The sequence below is a fragment of the Clytia hemisphaerica genome, unplaced genomic scaffold (assembly GCF_902728285.1).
Source record: "Clytia hemisphaerica strain Z4C2 unplaced genomic scaffold, Clytia hemisphaerica genome assembly, whole genome shotgun sequence".
Lineage (NCBI taxonomy): Eukaryota > Metazoa > Cnidaria > Hydrozoa > Leptothecata > Clytiidae > Clytia > Clytia hemisphaerica.
In genome coordinates, this window is record NW_027103900.1 from 244,311 (window position 1) to 260,614 (window position 16,304).

Sequence of the window (16,304 nt, forward strand, 5' to 3'; positions counted from 1 at the left end):
TTTTGCACACAATACAAGAAAGTTAATGTCTCTTCTCATTGGCTACTAAAAAAAAAAGAACAATAAGGAAACTGCACAGCCTAGTAAAAAAAGTTGAAAAGTTTCAACTCTTGTTGTGCGTTATTGTAATTTATGCAATAATTTAGCTGCGCGCCTAGTTCGCCGACCATAAACCTGAGTGTGGGTAGTGGCCTTTATAGGATAAAGTTGGCCCCCCAGTAAACTCAAATTTCACATGTTAACACTTTTTGTTAAAAATTTCACGCATTCACAAAAATTTTCCTCAAGTTTCATGCAAACTCGATTTTCAATATTTGGGTATTTCATATAACAATGATTTACTGTTCTATGGTAAGACTTTCAGAAAAATATGGGTCAGTTGGTACATCAGAAATAAATCTCTTAGAATTTAGGGCCTGAAGTTCAAGATCTAATAAATTTGTAATGTTTTGAAGCACTAGACTTTTTTCTCTTTAAAATATCAATGAAATAGTGTAGAATACGTAGTGGGGGGTTTGGTGTTTTTGGTCGGGAACTTTGAGGTGGGATTTTGAAATTCTCAGGTTTTAGGTGGGAGAAACAAAAGTGGGAATTAATTTTAGGTTGGATTTTTTGTGTTTTGGTAAGTTAATGTTAGTTTTTTCTTATTTTCAATTCAATTATATATACTTTCTTCTAAATTTTATATTCTATTAAATAATTCTTTTACTGTACTAAACTTTTCTCCTTTTTATTATTTTACTAAGAATTTTTGTTTCTTTCCTTGAATATGTATGATTTTTTGTTGGGATAGCATTTTTAGCTGGGATCTTGGAGTCTGGATTGAGGGTGGAAATTTTAGGATTAGGTGGGACCTGAATTTTTAGGTGGGACCTGGAATCCCCTTGCACACTATGAATGATTGACTTTCATTTCCATTGTTCTTATATATAAATTTATACATTTTCAACTTTCTCATGTGAAAAAATTAAAAAATCCATCCTTCAGCTTTGCAAAATCATGGCAATATTATTATTGTTGTTATTTTTTTATTTTGGAAAAGATAAGTTTGCTCAAGAACAAGGTGCCTTAGTATAGTGGTAGTCGACCTTGGCTTCTGTGTAGGCGGCTAGGGTTCGATTCCCACTCACAGCAGTTCACTTGGCAAGTGAACGTTCCTTCGCCTGGGTCAACCCATGCAATGTGAGGGGAATTGGGTAGTCAGTTCAAGGTGCTGACGGGACGCTCATTAGTAAGCGCCTATAGTTGCGAGAATAGGCCTCTAAAGCCTCCTGCAACTCAACCAAATAGAAATAGAAATAGAACAATAAATTGATTTAGTCTTGCCTAATTTGAATTTCGTAATATTTTGTTCAGAAAACGTAGGGGAAGTGAGTTTTGACCTCATTTCCTATTTTCTTTTCAACATAAGGGATAGAAGACCCATGATGATATCAAAAAAATAAACATTTGGGGTCTTTATGTTTTTGTAAGTTTTTTGAATTAATTATTTTTATAAGAACCAGTTTATTTTTGTTGAAATTTGACTGCTGAAATGTTTTGCTACTTTGAGCTTTTTTCTTATTTATAGTGCAAAATTATGATACTTCAGACCTTACACCTGTCTGGATTCTTTGACCCTTAATGTTATTCCAGCTTATTTGGATTCAAGTACAGGTTCCTAAACCTACAGAAGGGTTTGTTCTTATATAAGAAATATTTTGCATGGTGTATCAGAGGCAAATCATTTTTCGCAATAGGCTTCAGAACTTACATAATTACTTATTGTAATAAGTTATTGTTAAGTTTGAAGTTTCAAAGTTGTTTTTAAAAACATTTCAATGATGCAACAATTGTTGACAGATCTGTGTTTGTTTACCTGTTGACTTAAAAGGGGGTATTTGCAATAGACATTTTGTACTCTTTGATCATTTTTTGAATTATCCGATTTATGTTGCATTGATTTTGTTTTTCTGATAGTTCTGATTCGATCTGACCATCTATTTTTGGTGAGAAAGAAACTATAATAAGAGTAGTTTAGTAAGAGTCGCTGACCCTTAGTGATTCAGAGTGATTTACCATTTCTCCTGTTCGGAGGCAATTTCCCAAAATATTTCTATTCATCCGTATTTTCAAAGGTAAATATTCTTTTGTATTTAGAGAAAATTCAGTTCCTGTATTTTTGAAGGAAACTGGGTTTTTATTATGATATACATGTTTTCTTTTTATAAGAAGCTTAGATATTCCTTATTTTTTTCAGAGAGTCTCAGCCTCGAAATTCCTTATTGCTTCGGTTGGATGCAATCTTGCGAAATTATATAATAGACCTGTGTTTCCAAAAGAATACTTGACATTCTCCATGGAGTAGATCAAAGAAATGAAAATACTGTAACATAATATTGTCATTCTATTGACATAAAATGCCCTTTGAACTTAGATTTATGTCTTTATTTGAATCTAGAATATCTCATGTAAACTGTTTATCTTAATTATTTTGATTGCAATCATAATTGATTTAAACTAGTAGAACAATTATCGTTTTGAGCCAAAATTTAATTGATATATCTAACTGAATTCCAAAGATTCCTTATGTATCACTGGGAAATAAACACTCTTTGAAGTTATAATTTTCGTTTGTTATGTATAGATAGTACAGTTAAAAAAAAGTAAAGTACAAAAAAATACAAATTATAAAAATCGTATCTATCCTCTGAACACACTGATTGACGTTATTTATTGACATACACGCGACGCAAGAACACATTCAAGATGGCAAAACACCTACAAAAAGGAAAGATATCCAAATACGCTGATTTTGCCGACACATTTAGTAATTCATCAGAGATTGACACAGACTCATCTTACAGTGATGATGAAAATCTACCTTTCATTAAACCTGATAATAAATACTCCTCTTACAAAAGTATCACATCAACCGGGAGTATCGACCGCCAGGGTAGTATCTCTTCATCTATATTCACTCTAGTTTCCACCATGATTGGGGGTGGACTTCTCTCCTTACCTTTCGCCTTTGAACAGGGCGGATTTCTAATGGCGTCATTTTCACTGATCTTTGTTTTGATTGCATCAACTTATGGAGGATTTTTGATCATCAACAGCAAGAAATATTGTAATGGTAAAGTGAGGAATATCGAAGATGTAGCTTACTATGCATTTGGAAAACTTGGAAAAGTAAGTTTGATTGCCTCATTGTCTTCTGTTTTATCAAAATGATTATTCTATTCTTCAAAATTGATGTGAAAAAGTTTTTCTTAAAGTTTCATCTGTACTAAAAAACTAGCCGTACTTGAAACTATTTCAAACTCTTTTCTGTTCATTTCATGCCTGGGTTGATCAACAGAATCAGCATCCTTTAAACCGTCTAAAGTGTCTCCCAGGCAGTCAGCTTGTAAGGTTATTTTTTAGGATCTTATTTGAGCTTTGATTCTAATTTTAGATTGGTGTGCAAATTTTGCTTATCATTGTACTTTATCTTTGCTCGGTTGCTTACTTCATACTCATTGTTGACCAGGTAAATAATTGTTTTTCAAATTCAAATTGAACTAACTTTTGATCTTGCTGCTTCCGTACTAATATGTTTTTTCATCTGTTGTAGTTAGGACAAACCTATGAAATTTGATACACTATTTATTTTGCAGTATATAGTTCTTAGACACTAAAGATAATTTTCCGCAAATGGAGAATTGATCGCGGGGTCAGACTTAAGTGTTTCATTTTTTAAATGTTTTTAATAAACAAGAAACTATTCCTCCAATCTGTCAGAATTCATGATATTCATGACGTAATGTTTTCTACGGAAGTACCCCGGTTTTAGCCAGTAGTGGCAAATTTAAACTAGAACAAAGTTGTATAAAATTTGCCACTACTGGCAAAAAACCGGGGTCTTTCCGTAGAAAACATTACGTCATGAATATCATGAATACATAATTATCCTTACATCTTTCAAAATTCCCATGTTCTTATTCATCATGGTATTCTCACCTCAAAAAAAACTTATCCCATTTTAGATGGAGCCCATCATTACATTAGCATCTAACGGTACAGCTGGTATTTGGAACAAGAAAGTCGTGTTATTGGCTTTTGTTTTTGCAGTTGTCTTCCCTATTTCCTTATTCAGCAATCTGTCCGCTCTCAAACATACATCTATACTCAGGTAAGACCAATAAAAGATAAATTATATCATGGACATAACATGGAATTTTCAAGATTCGAGATTCATGAGATAATCGCAGGCTTCACATTTCGATACAAATTGCTCCCAAAAATCATGAATTTTGAGCAGCTCTGATCGGATGTTTTGTCTTTATTTCGAGACCTGCGATCACAATGTAAAATATTTGATTTGCCACAATTTTTGCGTGCAGAAATTTTAGCTCGCAACACACTTTAAATCAAATAAGGCAGCATAGCCTGGATGTTATGGAGTCGTGAGAATCCGTGTATCACAGTAATATAATAGGTGTTATACGAGAGTACCATAAGTTATTATTACGGGACAATTTTAATTTATCGACATGGAAAACTGTAAAGGGCTAAGTAATCAAAAGTGAACAAGCCACATACAAAATAAAGTGCAGCGAGATCAATTTTTATTTTCAAAAATGAAATCTAACCTTTTGATTGATCTCTCATTTTAGCGTCCTGTGTGGTATTTTACTATGCTGTTGTGTTACATACCGTTCACTGAAAAATCAAGTTGGTGGTCCGGTCGATAAACCGAGTAATCCGGTCAAATGGCATCCGGATAGTTTACGTCAAACTCTAACCTGTATTTCAATCACCGAATTAACTTTTTCATGTCATTTCAATATCCTACCAATGCACAGTGAACTTCAGCACCAGACGAGACGTAACAAACGAATTATTTTATTCTCTGCAATGGGCCTCACATACTTGATGAATTTCATTGTCAGTTTCTTTGGATATTTTCAGGTGAGTTTTTTTTTTGAAAATTGAACGATGAAATTAACTGGATCGGTATTTAATTCGGGTTAAGGTTTTTTTTGGAAAGGGGGTAAATAGGGTTTATATATGTAATTATGTAATTAAATGTTTTTCGTAGGTTTTGAAAAAAGTGATTTATAAGTACGTATAACTTATTAAAAATCTACCATTATGGAATAAAACGCTCGAATCTGAAGAGGCAACTGCTTTTATATCGTCTAGTTTATCATCCGGGTAATCGTAAAAGACTTTAAATTACAAATCCTTTCTTTAAGAAATGATGCCTGAAAAACCTCAATTAATATTGATATTTACATTTTTCCCGATCTTTCTTTCTTTTCTAGTTCCGTAGATTTACAGACCAAGATATTACACGTAATTACGCTTCTGACGATTACGTGGTGACGGTTGGACGTGCTGCACTTTGCGTTTTGTTGGTGTTAAGTTATCCGTTGTTGATCGTCCCTTGTCGCGCTACACTTAACAAGGTGAATTGATCGTTGTGTTTGATTGGGTCGAGTTGATTAAAATTCTAAAAGCAATACAAAATAGCTAACACTTTTACTAGCTACCGCTGGTCTTAAACTTCTTCGAATCTCGAAATTTTGTATTCTCTGTTTGCTGTCGATGGGAAAAGTCAGTCAAATTTTTTTTAAGACCTTCATTCTTTTTTCCCAAAAATAAACCCTAAAATGGGAAGCTTTTTACCAGCAATGAAATTTGAAAAAAAAATAATAAAACTAATATTGTGTTAATCCAACCCTTTTGAGAATTTCCTCTTTCTTTCATAAAAAATTTTTTGGTTATAGATCTTTTGGCACCCGAACGAGCCGACACCCCAATGCTTGTTGAAGATATCAAATCCAACTTTAACTGGACCAAATAAAATTGTCTGGTTCATAGAATCCCTTATCCTGGTTGGAACAAGCTTCTTATTGGCTTATCTTGTACCTCAGGTAGTTTTTTTAGAGTCGACATTTTACGTGGATAGCCCAGTAATCTAGGACTTTTAGACAGTTTTTCGATTGTTTTCACGGGGTCCCCGGCCAGCCGGCTCGGCTATCTATGAACTAAATGAAACATTGGAAGGAGCGGGAATTAATGGTTTAGGGACTGGAACTGGGGCGGAAAAATTAAAGCGATTCTGTGACATGCATTAAGTTACCCGATAATCCCTGGTTTTAGACGCTGACGCCTTTGACCACTTGGCCATCGCTCCCTCCCTTTTTGAGATGGTTTTCTTGATTTACCAGTTGCAATTTGTGAATACTTTAAAGGAAAGAACAAGTCTCCTATTTTTCGGTATTTCTGATGAAGATATATACTGTCAATATCTTTGTCAATATTGTAAATATGTACGGTTCAAATACAACGCATCTACGATCTAAAAGCAACCTTGTTGCTATAATACGATAATGGTCAGCAATTATAGCTCCACATCATTCCAAAATGAAACGGCTCCGAAACACATACACGGGTTGCAAAATTATATCAGTACAGTCAAAACATGTGATTACTCGAAAAAGTTCACGTGATTTATTCCCATGTTACATACTTATCGTTAAACTTACAGATGAACCAATCAGAAATAAATGTCATGTAGCAAGCACATAAAAATTTCGAGTAAAAGTGTGATTTGTTTTCAGATTTTAATTTAGCAACCTGTGTATTGGCGATGTTTATCAAAAATTTATTTTTTTATTTCATCTTAGGTGAACATGGTTTGGGGTTTCGTTGGTTCCGTCGGTTGTACATTCTTAATCTACATCATTCCGCCCGCTTTCTATCTGCGCGTTCGCCGACACCCGCTAAAGCCAGATGTGAAGAAAGTATCGGCTATTTGCCTCTTGATTGTTGGAGTTTTATTATTGGTTGCTGGGCTATATCAATCCATCATGAATATTATATCTCCATTACCGGAACTTAGACCGGAAGATAGAGTATTGCCGGATTCTTTTAATCGGACTAACCTTTTTGGTTTTAATAATAATGTTAATATTAATATAACTAATAATTTTTAGACCACCTTTTATAATACCGGGTGCGCCACAAAAAAGTTTCTCTCTTTAAAACTTATTTTCTCGAAATCTGAAAATTTTAAAAGAACCATTCCTATTCCATTGGAAAGAAGAAAGATAAACTTAAATTATGATGGGTCATTTATTAAATTCGCTTCATTAGATCGAAAGTTATGCTCAATTGAATAAAAAAGTTACTTTCAGAAAGTGCACGAAAACGTTAAAAATCGACCTATCAAATTAAACAGAAGCATAATTACATGATGCATCAGTATTTTCGTTTCAGTCATTAAAAATGATAATTAGTTGTCTAAATGACCTTTTGTTATTATAAAGGAAGATTGAATTTCAATGAAAAGAAGAAAATTCGTTGAAAAAGGCCAAAAAATCTGGTAAAATTCATAAAAATACATCAAAAATGGGTTTCGAGGTAGATCCAGTCTTACATAGACTTTATCCAGTTTAGCACCAAAAACCTGAGGAAAACTTTGGTAAAAGTAAATTAAATTGATTTTGATGAAGATTTTAAACCCTTTCGACCCTTCAGTTTCAACATTTATGTGTTTAGTTACTGAAAAATACTCTTAATCATGTAAAGGCTATTGTAATTGCCAAATTTGAAATAAAAATTTGATAGGTCTATTTTTAACGTTTTCGAGCACTTTCTGTAAGTAACTTTTTTATTCAATTGCGTATAACTTTTGATCTAATGAATCGAAATTAATTAATGACCCATCAAAATTTAATTTTATCTTTGTTCTTTCCAACGAAATAGGAACGGTTCTTTTAAAATTTTTAGATTTCGAGAAAATTAGTTTCAAAGAGGGAAACTTTTTTGTGGCGCACCCGGTAGAATTTTAGTTTTTTTAGTCATTTTCATATTTTATTCAAAAACGAAAGCTTTATTATTAGAATTTTATATGGTCAAATCATTGATATGAATAGGTCAGTTCTGGCTAGAGTTGCCGATGATTTGTTTCTTAACGGTTTTCAAAAATTCGAAAGAATCTAGCCGGAGCTCTGTTCTAAACTCTGTCTCAATATGATTTGCAGCAGAAGCAAAAGAGGCTTTGTAACTTTTGATAGAATTTGAATTGAATTGAATCTGATTGAATTTATTTTGAAAAAAGTTACTTTTCGCGAAAAGGCTAAACTCGCAAAAATAGCGAAAGTTTCTGCTCGCGACAGTTTGTAAGCCTAAAGTAATCTCAAAGATGAAATATTTTTCAAAAATTTTAAAATGGAGATGGAAAAAATTGAAGTTCAAAAATCATGATATCAGATTTTTTAGAATATTTAAACCCTGTTTTCTTTCTTGAATAAAAAGTTAGAGCAAGAAGGCCAAAAGTGACCAAAAATAACCAATATAAATCATAAATTTTGATAAAATTTGACAGATTATTTTGTAACAATTACAAGTATATAATAACTTTATCACGTGACAAGCAAGCTTAATACAGGTTGAGACTTTTACAATAAATAGAATCATTAGATCACAAAGAGTTTTTTTACATCCCCTTTCGCTTGTAGAATCTGTTTTGAATTGGTTGGATTCGGTTTAATTTGCAGTAAACTCTCGTTTAATCGAACTTCCATTATTTGAATCTTTCTTTAGATCTTTCTTTGTCTCCAGTCCCCGTCAAGGAGAAACCCTCTTAAAATACTTTCTTTAATTCGAATCTCTCTGTAATTCGAACAAATAAGATTCCCCCGTTCGAGTTCGAATTAGCGAGAAGCAACAGTAAACACTCTCTCTGATTCGAATCTTTCTGTAGTTCGAACTAAAATATTGGTCCCCTCAGCTGGAAAGTGAATATCGCAAAAATATTGCTGCTATTGTTTTTGGAAACCTGGAAAGCTTCTTTTTGGTCAAGTGCTAATATTCTATCGTAACGTCGCGTGAACCTCGTCACACTTTTCAGCCAAAGCACAACATCTAGCCCTTCGGGTCTATAAATCTGTGTCCTAGATGGGATAGGCTGGGGCCTTTTATATATAGTATAACTCAGTAATATTGAGCGTTTAATGATAATACACGTAATACAAGATGAAAACTCTAGAAGACATGAAACTTTGATAAACCAGTAACTCATTTTTCTTTATTAAACTAGTCCTCCATTAAATTCATCAAAATAAGGCGAATACAAGAATACAATCCTTTATTTTATATCATACTGTATATATTAAAGTGGCAATTGATTCTTTTTAGCAGCCATAATAGTTCTTGACAGCTTGGATATCATATTTACTCAAATATTTACGTTGGCCGATGTCGGTTCCACTCGGTACCGGACGAATAGCATCTAACGTCTTGCGTTTATTTTTGGAAAATGAATAAAGATTATAGTGCATGATTGATCCATAATCATAGGGCGTTCCTAAAATTGAAAAATTTGATTGTTTAGATGTATCTCTATTCGCTCTAGAAGGGTTGAAAAAAACCTGTTTCGAGTTTCAGTCCATTATTCTTACTCTTACCAGGTCTGTGAGAAGGGGGTGTATCATTACCAGCTCAAAAACCCCAGTGAACTGCAACTTTTTCCTTTCAATTATAATGGGGATAAAATTTTAGGGCACCCTCCCAGTGGGGTTAAAGTTTCCAGATGATTTTTCACTTGATAAGATTGTATAGCAAATAGGATATTCAGTTCCAATTGATTTGGTTGGTGAGCTGGGGATTTTGATAGAATTTCCATCTCGACGAAAGGATGAGACACTAAAAACACTGGCGAATCTAAGACAATAGAGCAAGTGCGTCGGAAACATGCGAATGAGTGCAACGCTCGTTAAAAGACAATGAAATTACAATTACAAATTTCTTCATCTGATAAGTTTGACATGGTCTAAACCAATGAAGTATAAGCCCGAAGGGCTAGAATAGAATCTCCTTGGTAGGATTTGAAGCCAACAAATCCTACCAAAGTTACGCGGTCTTGAGCGGCTCGCCTGGTTTTTACACAAATGACAGATTGAAACTAAAACTTACCACTAAATTTCGAAAAAAATATCAATCGTAAAGTAAACCAAGGAATTGCTAGATTCAATCTGTCGTCAAAGATACGGCGCATTTTTTAAGGCTTCACTTTTTCTTGCCTGAAAAAGGTTAGAGCTTCTACTCTAGCCCTTCGGGCTTTAAACTCAAAGGTCTAAACCAGCCTATGGAATCATGAAAGACAGGGTAATGTTGATAATAGTCCATATCGCCTGATAACACGTAAAAAAACGTTGTAACATCAGAAATATTGGAGAGAGTTTGCTTACCGACTGCGTTAACTTCAGAGAATGAATATTTCTTGAAATTCAATTCTGTCCCTGAAGAAAGAAAGTTTTGATGAAAATACATCAGAAACCCAAAGCTATTGGAAAACCTTTTAACTTTACTCGTTGCATATGAGTTGCTACCACAATCATAAAAAAGAGAACCGAAAGGACTGTGTTCGAGTTGGATTAGAAATGTTATACTTTTTCTCTAGAATATAATTTTGCATGTTCAAAAAAAACTATTCGACTTAGTCTTCAAGATTTTTAATTAAACCTCGGACAAGGGACAAGGGAATCGGCCTGATGTTATTGTGATAATGTTCAAGGACAAATGTTGCTCATATTAACCTTCTTTAATGTTTTCATTGTATATCCTGACATAGGAATCCCTATCTGGTCGACTTTGCTCATGATGGAGTCCCAAAGCGTGTCCAAGTTCGTGAAGGACGATCCCTGTAGTGCTACATCCATCATCGATATTGACCACCTGACGACCACCGATAAAGCCTACGTGTGCGTAACATCTACAAAAATAAGATTAATATTCATGATATGCACCATTGCAATGTCTTCCACGGATCCAACAGCTGATTGGTTGAAAATGACGTATTGATTGATTTTACGTCACTTACAACCAATCAGCTGCTGGGTCCGTGATGTAATATCAGAAGACATTGCAATGGTGCATATCATGAATAGTGTAGTCTCTTTAACTCGAACCTCTATAACTCGAATGCTAAAAATAGTAGACAACCTTTTTTTTCATCTAGAGTCTACTGATTGTCAGTGGATTTGAATGATGTAGGTGATGTATTTACATTAGCGGATTTAGAGGAGGGTTAGAAAAGAGTTATTCATCCCAACAAATTCACTTTAAGATAAGAGTTTATTAATACTTTCCAATTAAATTTAGGAGAGATTTGGCTGAACTTTGTTTCGGAACAGTACTGTCTAATTCTATGTTCACAAGATAACGGTTTCGTACCGAAACGGAATTAAGCTATTCCATTGGTTAAAAGTGACATAAGAATCAAACTGGACTAATAGAACGGCTTCATTTTTTTCGGAACGGTAGAAGGCTTAACTGTAGAGCTTACTGTCGTTTCTTGCCACTGGTGAATTCAATATAACCATCCTCCTTAGAAGCATCGTCAGAATCAATCTCCACAAAACGAATACACGTTTTTCTTTCCCATTCCTTGATGCCATCTCGAATGGCTGTTTCATGACATTTCTTCGATTTGTCGAATAAGGATTTAAAGAAATGACTGATACGACCGAAAACGCTACACTCTGAAATAAAGAAAGGAGAATCATTTTGATATTTTTCGGCTACCGTATAGTTATGACCAAGGATTTGATCATTCTTCTTGATTTCAAGTGATGGTGTAGAAGCAGTCATTAGAGAGGAGAAAACTGACTTGAAATCGTAAATGTCACCTTGATAATTAAAAGAGAGACTTTAAAGTCATATTTGAGTATTTCACCTTTTCTGCTGAAGAAAATTAAAATATAGACCAATCTTCGTTGGAAACGGTGTCCGGACAATTCCCCCCCTGGTGAATTCCCCCCGGTAAATCCCCCCCAGTAAATTCCCCCCTGGTGAATTCCCCCCGGAAAATTCCCACCCGGTGAATTTCCCCCTGGTGAATTCCCACCCATATATTTTCATATGTGTTTTTAAATTTCCAAATCATGGACTGTAACCCCGGGGGGGGGTACTAGGGTTGGTGAATGAGAGGTATGTGCGGACGGGCCCTCCGAAAACCGACCCTTAGAGAGACTGATTTTTGCTGAAAAGGTGACCCTTAGAGAGACTTTTTGAATTTTTTTTTAGATCTTTGAAAAAAGTCATGCCCTTTTATTATGAGACTTTATTACAATTTTTTCTCTGGAAATCAAAAAATTTCCTAAAAATCCTAAATTTTCCGACCCTTAGAGAGACTAATTTAAAACTTTCAATCGAAACAAACCTCCAATTTTAGGGTCAAGGATTTTTACATGATAGTCTACAAAGTTTATTAAGAATCACAACGGCCATTTTTTTGATTCAGAGAAAAGCTCTGAAAGATTTTTACATGATAGTCGTCTACACAGATTTTTATAAGATAAATAGTAAAATCGCTAATTTCAAATTACATGATTTTTTAGTTCACCAGGAGGGGGGGGTTCACCGGGGGGGATTCACCAGGGGGGGATTGTCCGGGAATCAAAAATCATTGGAAACAATGACATGTTTTTTCGAATGCAACCGCACATGGTTAGTTCAAAAATGGATAGGATTTGAGAATTCTTCAGAAGAGGTTCTCGAATTAGGCCTGGCAAATTTTTAACAGCAAAAAAATAACGCTACAGGCAAAACTCTAAACCCCAAAAATGAGTAAAAAGAAATATTGCCAAATAACCAAAAAAGGTAGCCCCCTTTTTGTTTTCTCATTTTCTTAAGGACTCTGGCGAAAAGTTTAGACTCTTTATACTATAATATTTTTACTTTTTTTAAAGCTGAGATGATTTGATTAAATTCCAGTCAACTTACTTGCGCTCTTACTCATGACGTAAGGGATTCGTCGAGGATTGGGCCATTTCGCCAAACTACTTGCGATAAAACCAGCAGCGGCTGCACATGGTGGATTCGCGCATGCTCTGTTGTCCTCCTTTGTCACATCTTTTCCTTCTAACGCTTTAGCGAGCGTACCTTTAAAATCAACAAAAACATATAAAAGGTCAAGAGTCTTGTAATCTTTGAATTTAAAACGCCCGAGGATGGACTAGGTGGCTTCTCCTGGTCAATTCATCGAAATCTAATATACACCTAAATTTATTTTACAGAACAGAATTTGGGTCAAGGAGTCAGAGTCATCGTTCCCTTCTGTGTTTTTTTGCCCTTTGTCATTTGTTTATTTTCCTCGTTTACCTATGCCTTTAGGGACTGGAACTGAGTCTGACCCTAAATCCCAGATTCCCAACAAGAGCATGGGGACTTAGACAGTTCTCTCTCACTCGATTCTCATCATGATGCTGCAAAAGAAATGTCTTTACTTGTGAAATGACTGTTTCCTATTTACTGACTGTTGTCCAGGTGCCATCCACCATTCTTCAGTGATTTTTGGGTCACTACATCAACAAACTACAAACAGTTCCCATAAAACAAATGATATTTTAAGCCAAGAAATCTTACCTTTACGCATCAACATATCCCCTTGGAAAAAATAGGATGGGATTGGCGACGATTCAGGTCCACGAACTAAAAAAAATAAAATAATACAATTATTTTAAACATTGATAAAAATTTTATCTAGCCTATTGTTAGGGTTCTCGGCAGCAAGTTTAATAAATTTACAGATCAGCCAGCCTAACTGGCAAAGAAAGGTGGCGGACTCGATTTGAGAACTACCATGTGCAGACGTAAATCAGGGCCTCAAAACTGGACCTTTGCCGGTCGGCAAAGAATCAAATTTGTACAAGTTTTCGTGCAGAAATGGTCACACTTCCTTAAAGGCTTTTTAACCCTTACAGTGCACTTTGGAAAGCCTAAATTACGCACCCTTAACTAAGGGCCTCACCTAAGGTAGTGTACACCTTGAGCCAAAAAAAGAAGTAAAAACAGCCTTGCCTCAATAATAGTTTACAAGTCCTATTCTTTTTAAAAATCGTTCTTACTTTCTTCCAATTCATATTTTTCAATATTTTCACCATTGTTGATTTCAATTGAAGTTTTTTCAAAACTATCAGCTGGCTTCCCAAAAGATGTGCTAGCCAGCAGGCAAATTAATAACCCATAACGAAGCATTTTCAACAGAAATACTGCATAAACTGCTTACTAATAACTATGAATTTCCTCTACTATATGTTCTCTTTCTCGCTCTTTTATCTGGTTTGTGACTTTTTTAAACTGTGTTCACAGACTTTAGTTTTTATAAACAACCTTCATGCAATTTTGATATACAATATTGTGTGACAAAACTTAACTATTTTCATTTGCAATTTCCTCCCGAATTGTGGAGTGCAAAACTTAAATTTCAACTGGAAGTTAGTATTGGTGACGGGGGTTGGGATACCAATAAAATGACCCTGTTTTTCAACAACCAACCCCCTGGAATTTTACAGCTTCACTAAGAACTCAGGGGGTTAATCCATTACTGGATATGCTGTGGCAGGAAAAGCTTTAAGGTCAAAAGTGTGTGAAACTGATTTGATAAAATGACGTCATCTTTTCATGAAAACTGCTATCATATGTTAGATAAATTGACTGTAGTTGAAAGTGTTCACTTTTAAGTAAGCAAGCAATCAATTGTGGATCAAAGTCCGAATCTGTCTGTGTATTTAGATGTAATACACGAGTAATTCCACGCTTCAAGTGGAAGCCCAAATGGATAAAATCTCGTATCCTAAATCAACTTGCCTAACTTTTTGAGTTAACTGATAAATACGGTACAATTTTTTTTATGAAGCGCTATCAGAATCATCAGTCAATTGTATCAGTCGGTCTTATAACATTTACTTTTAAAAAGATACAAAAAAGAAAAATCTCTAAGAACGTCAAGGAATGTTAGATGAGAAGAGATCTGGGGTTATTAAAGCTAGGTGTCAAGCAGAGTCAAAATACTACTGTATTCGCTTCAATTCCCTTATTGAGCTCAGATGAGGTGGATTTTTTATAAGACACTTTGATAATTGGTCATTTGAAGAAATGAAAATGACGCGTTCTTTAGAAAAAGTAACGAACGTTTTATCATTGGTTAACACGGCCAACTAAATCAAATAGGAGATTGAAAAAACTCCATCTTGTCCCATTGAGTTCAACACGCAAATGCTTCAAGTTGTTATAGCCAAGAAAATTTTCAATTAGGGTTATCAAAGAAAAAGAATTTTGAATCGTCTGGGAAAAAATACAAAAAAGTTTATGTTGATTGTAGGAAGAGCTGAGAAGGAGGAAGTAACGAAACACTTGATGAAAACTTTTCAATTATTTTAAACAATTTTATCTGTCAAATAAAGATAATGTTATTTTAAGTCATATAATGATGTTATCGTTTTCGTCAAGAAAGTTAAAAATAGTTAAAAATAGTTTAAAGAAAACATTAACAAAAATACTGCAATCATCAAAAATGTTGGATGATAAACTAATGTTACAATAAGCTCAGAAGTTAAATACAAAAATATGCGAAAATCTGGGCACAATCTTAAATTCTAAATACAAACTTGAAGTAAGCCATTACCAAGATTTGATTAAACATATTCAATAAGAAAACTAGGAGTACTACGAAAAAATATATGAAAAGTTCATTCCGGTAGGTTCACAAGACATTAGGGCTCTGGTCATAGTGAAAAATCAATTTAAGAATTTGAAGATAAAACCTTATGTTTTCGCTTCTTTGACATGTTTAAGAACAAACTGCTTTTGAAAAAATGATCCCAAGTTATAGCTGTTTTTGTATGGAAATTTAGTGGAGAAAATTGCCAAAAGACGTTTTTTGGAGATTTTAAAAGAAAGAAAGATACTCCCACAAAAATTTTCCGAAATTGTATTTTTAGATACTAAATAGCTACATCACCTGAACCAAAAAAAAAATTCAAAATGTTTGATTTTTACCGAGATTATGGCTTTGAAAGGTGAAATACTCTTCTTCGAAAAACTCTTCGTTTTCTTCTTCATTTAATTTTTTCATCTCAATTTTCGATTTTCTAATTCTAAAAAGGTAGGTTTAACAGGACATATAAAAAAAGTTGTACATTAATCTTTTTAAAGTGCAGAAATTGCCATTTAAGTTGGTGTAAAATCAAAGAGCCCTTAAGATCCCGAAGATCACTCCGAATTGATTTTTATAAATTTCAATATCAGTTTGTTTAAAAAGATTGCTGAAATTCCAGTGTGACCAGGACCTAATCTTTGTGCGGCATCGGAGAGTAGGAAAGCTGTTCTTTCTTCTGTTTTAAAAATGATGTGTAAGCAAATGGTACAAGATACGTTGAACGATGTCCTTTCGCGGATTTACGTAGACAGAGCAAAATTTGAACCCTCGAAAAAAAACAAGTAATTGATGAAGTTAGCTTGAGAGACTTGTGTTCACAAAACTTCTT

The 16,304-nt window shown here is 34.2% G+C and overlaps 2 protein-coding genes across 2 annotated transcripts; one reads left to right on the forward strand and one right to left on the reverse strand.

Annotated features, from left to right (window-relative positions):
• Nucleotides 1–2,589: 2,589 nt before the first annotated feature.
• LOC136808790 (sodium-coupled neutral amino acid symporter 2-like) lies at nt 2,590–7,876 on the forward strand. Its single transcript, XM_067065329.1, has 8 exons — nt 2,590–3,171; nt 3,437–3,511; nt 4,008–4,153; nt 4,638–4,932; nt 5,289–5,432; nt 5,754–5,900; nt 6,657–6,985; nt 7,816–7,876. The coding sequence occupies exons 1-7, from the start codon at nt 2,749–2,751 to the stop codon at nt 6,963–6,965; spliced, it is 1,539 nt and encodes a 512-aa protein (XP_066921430.1). The 5' UTR covers nt 2,590–2,748; the 3' UTR covers nt 6,966–6,985; nt 7,816–7,876.
• A 1,158-nt stretch (nt 7,877–9,034) lies between these two features.
• Nucleotides 9,035–14,648, reverse strand: LOC136808792 (hatching enzyme 1.2-like). The gene is made up of 7 exons (XM_067065332.1): nt 13,884–14,648; nt 13,402–13,467; nt 12,760–12,918; nt 11,321–11,516; nt 10,572–10,747; nt 10,224–10,274; nt 9,035–9,340 (listed from the first exon to the last, which is right to left on the reverse strand). Exons 1-7 carry the CDS (start codon nt 14,011–14,013, stop codon nt 9,168–9,170), a joined length of 951 nt encoding a protein of 316 aa, XP_066921433.1. The 5' UTR covers nt 14,014–14,648; the 3' UTR covers nt 9,035–9,167.
• Nucleotides 14,649–16,304: the final 1,656 nt, after the last annotated feature.

Coding starts and splice junctions, on each gene's coding strand:
- LOC136808792 (XM_067065332.1), bottom strand. CDS start 14,013: ATGCTTCGTTATGGGTTATTAATTTGCCTGCTGGCTAGCACATCTTTT. Junction 11,517..12,759: donor CGTCATGAGTAAGAGCGCAA/GTAAGTTGACTG, acceptor TCTTTATTTCAG/AGTGTAGCGTTTTCGGTCGT. Junction 10,748..11,320: donor ACCAGTGGCAAGAAACGACA/GTAAGCTCTACA, acceptor TTATTTTTGTAG/ATGTTACGCACACGTAGGCT.
- LOC136808790 (XM_067065329.1), top strand. CDS start 2,749: ATGGCAAAACACCTACAAAAAGGAAAGATATCCAAATACGCTGATTTT. Junction 4,933..5,288: donor GTTTCTTTGGATATTTTCAG/GTGAGTTTTTTT, acceptor TTTCTTTTCTAG/TTCCGTAGATTTACAGACCA. Junction 5,901..6,656: donor TGGCTTATCTTGTACCTCAG/GTAGTTTTTTTA, acceptor ATTTCATCTTAG/GTGAACATGGTTTGGGGTTT.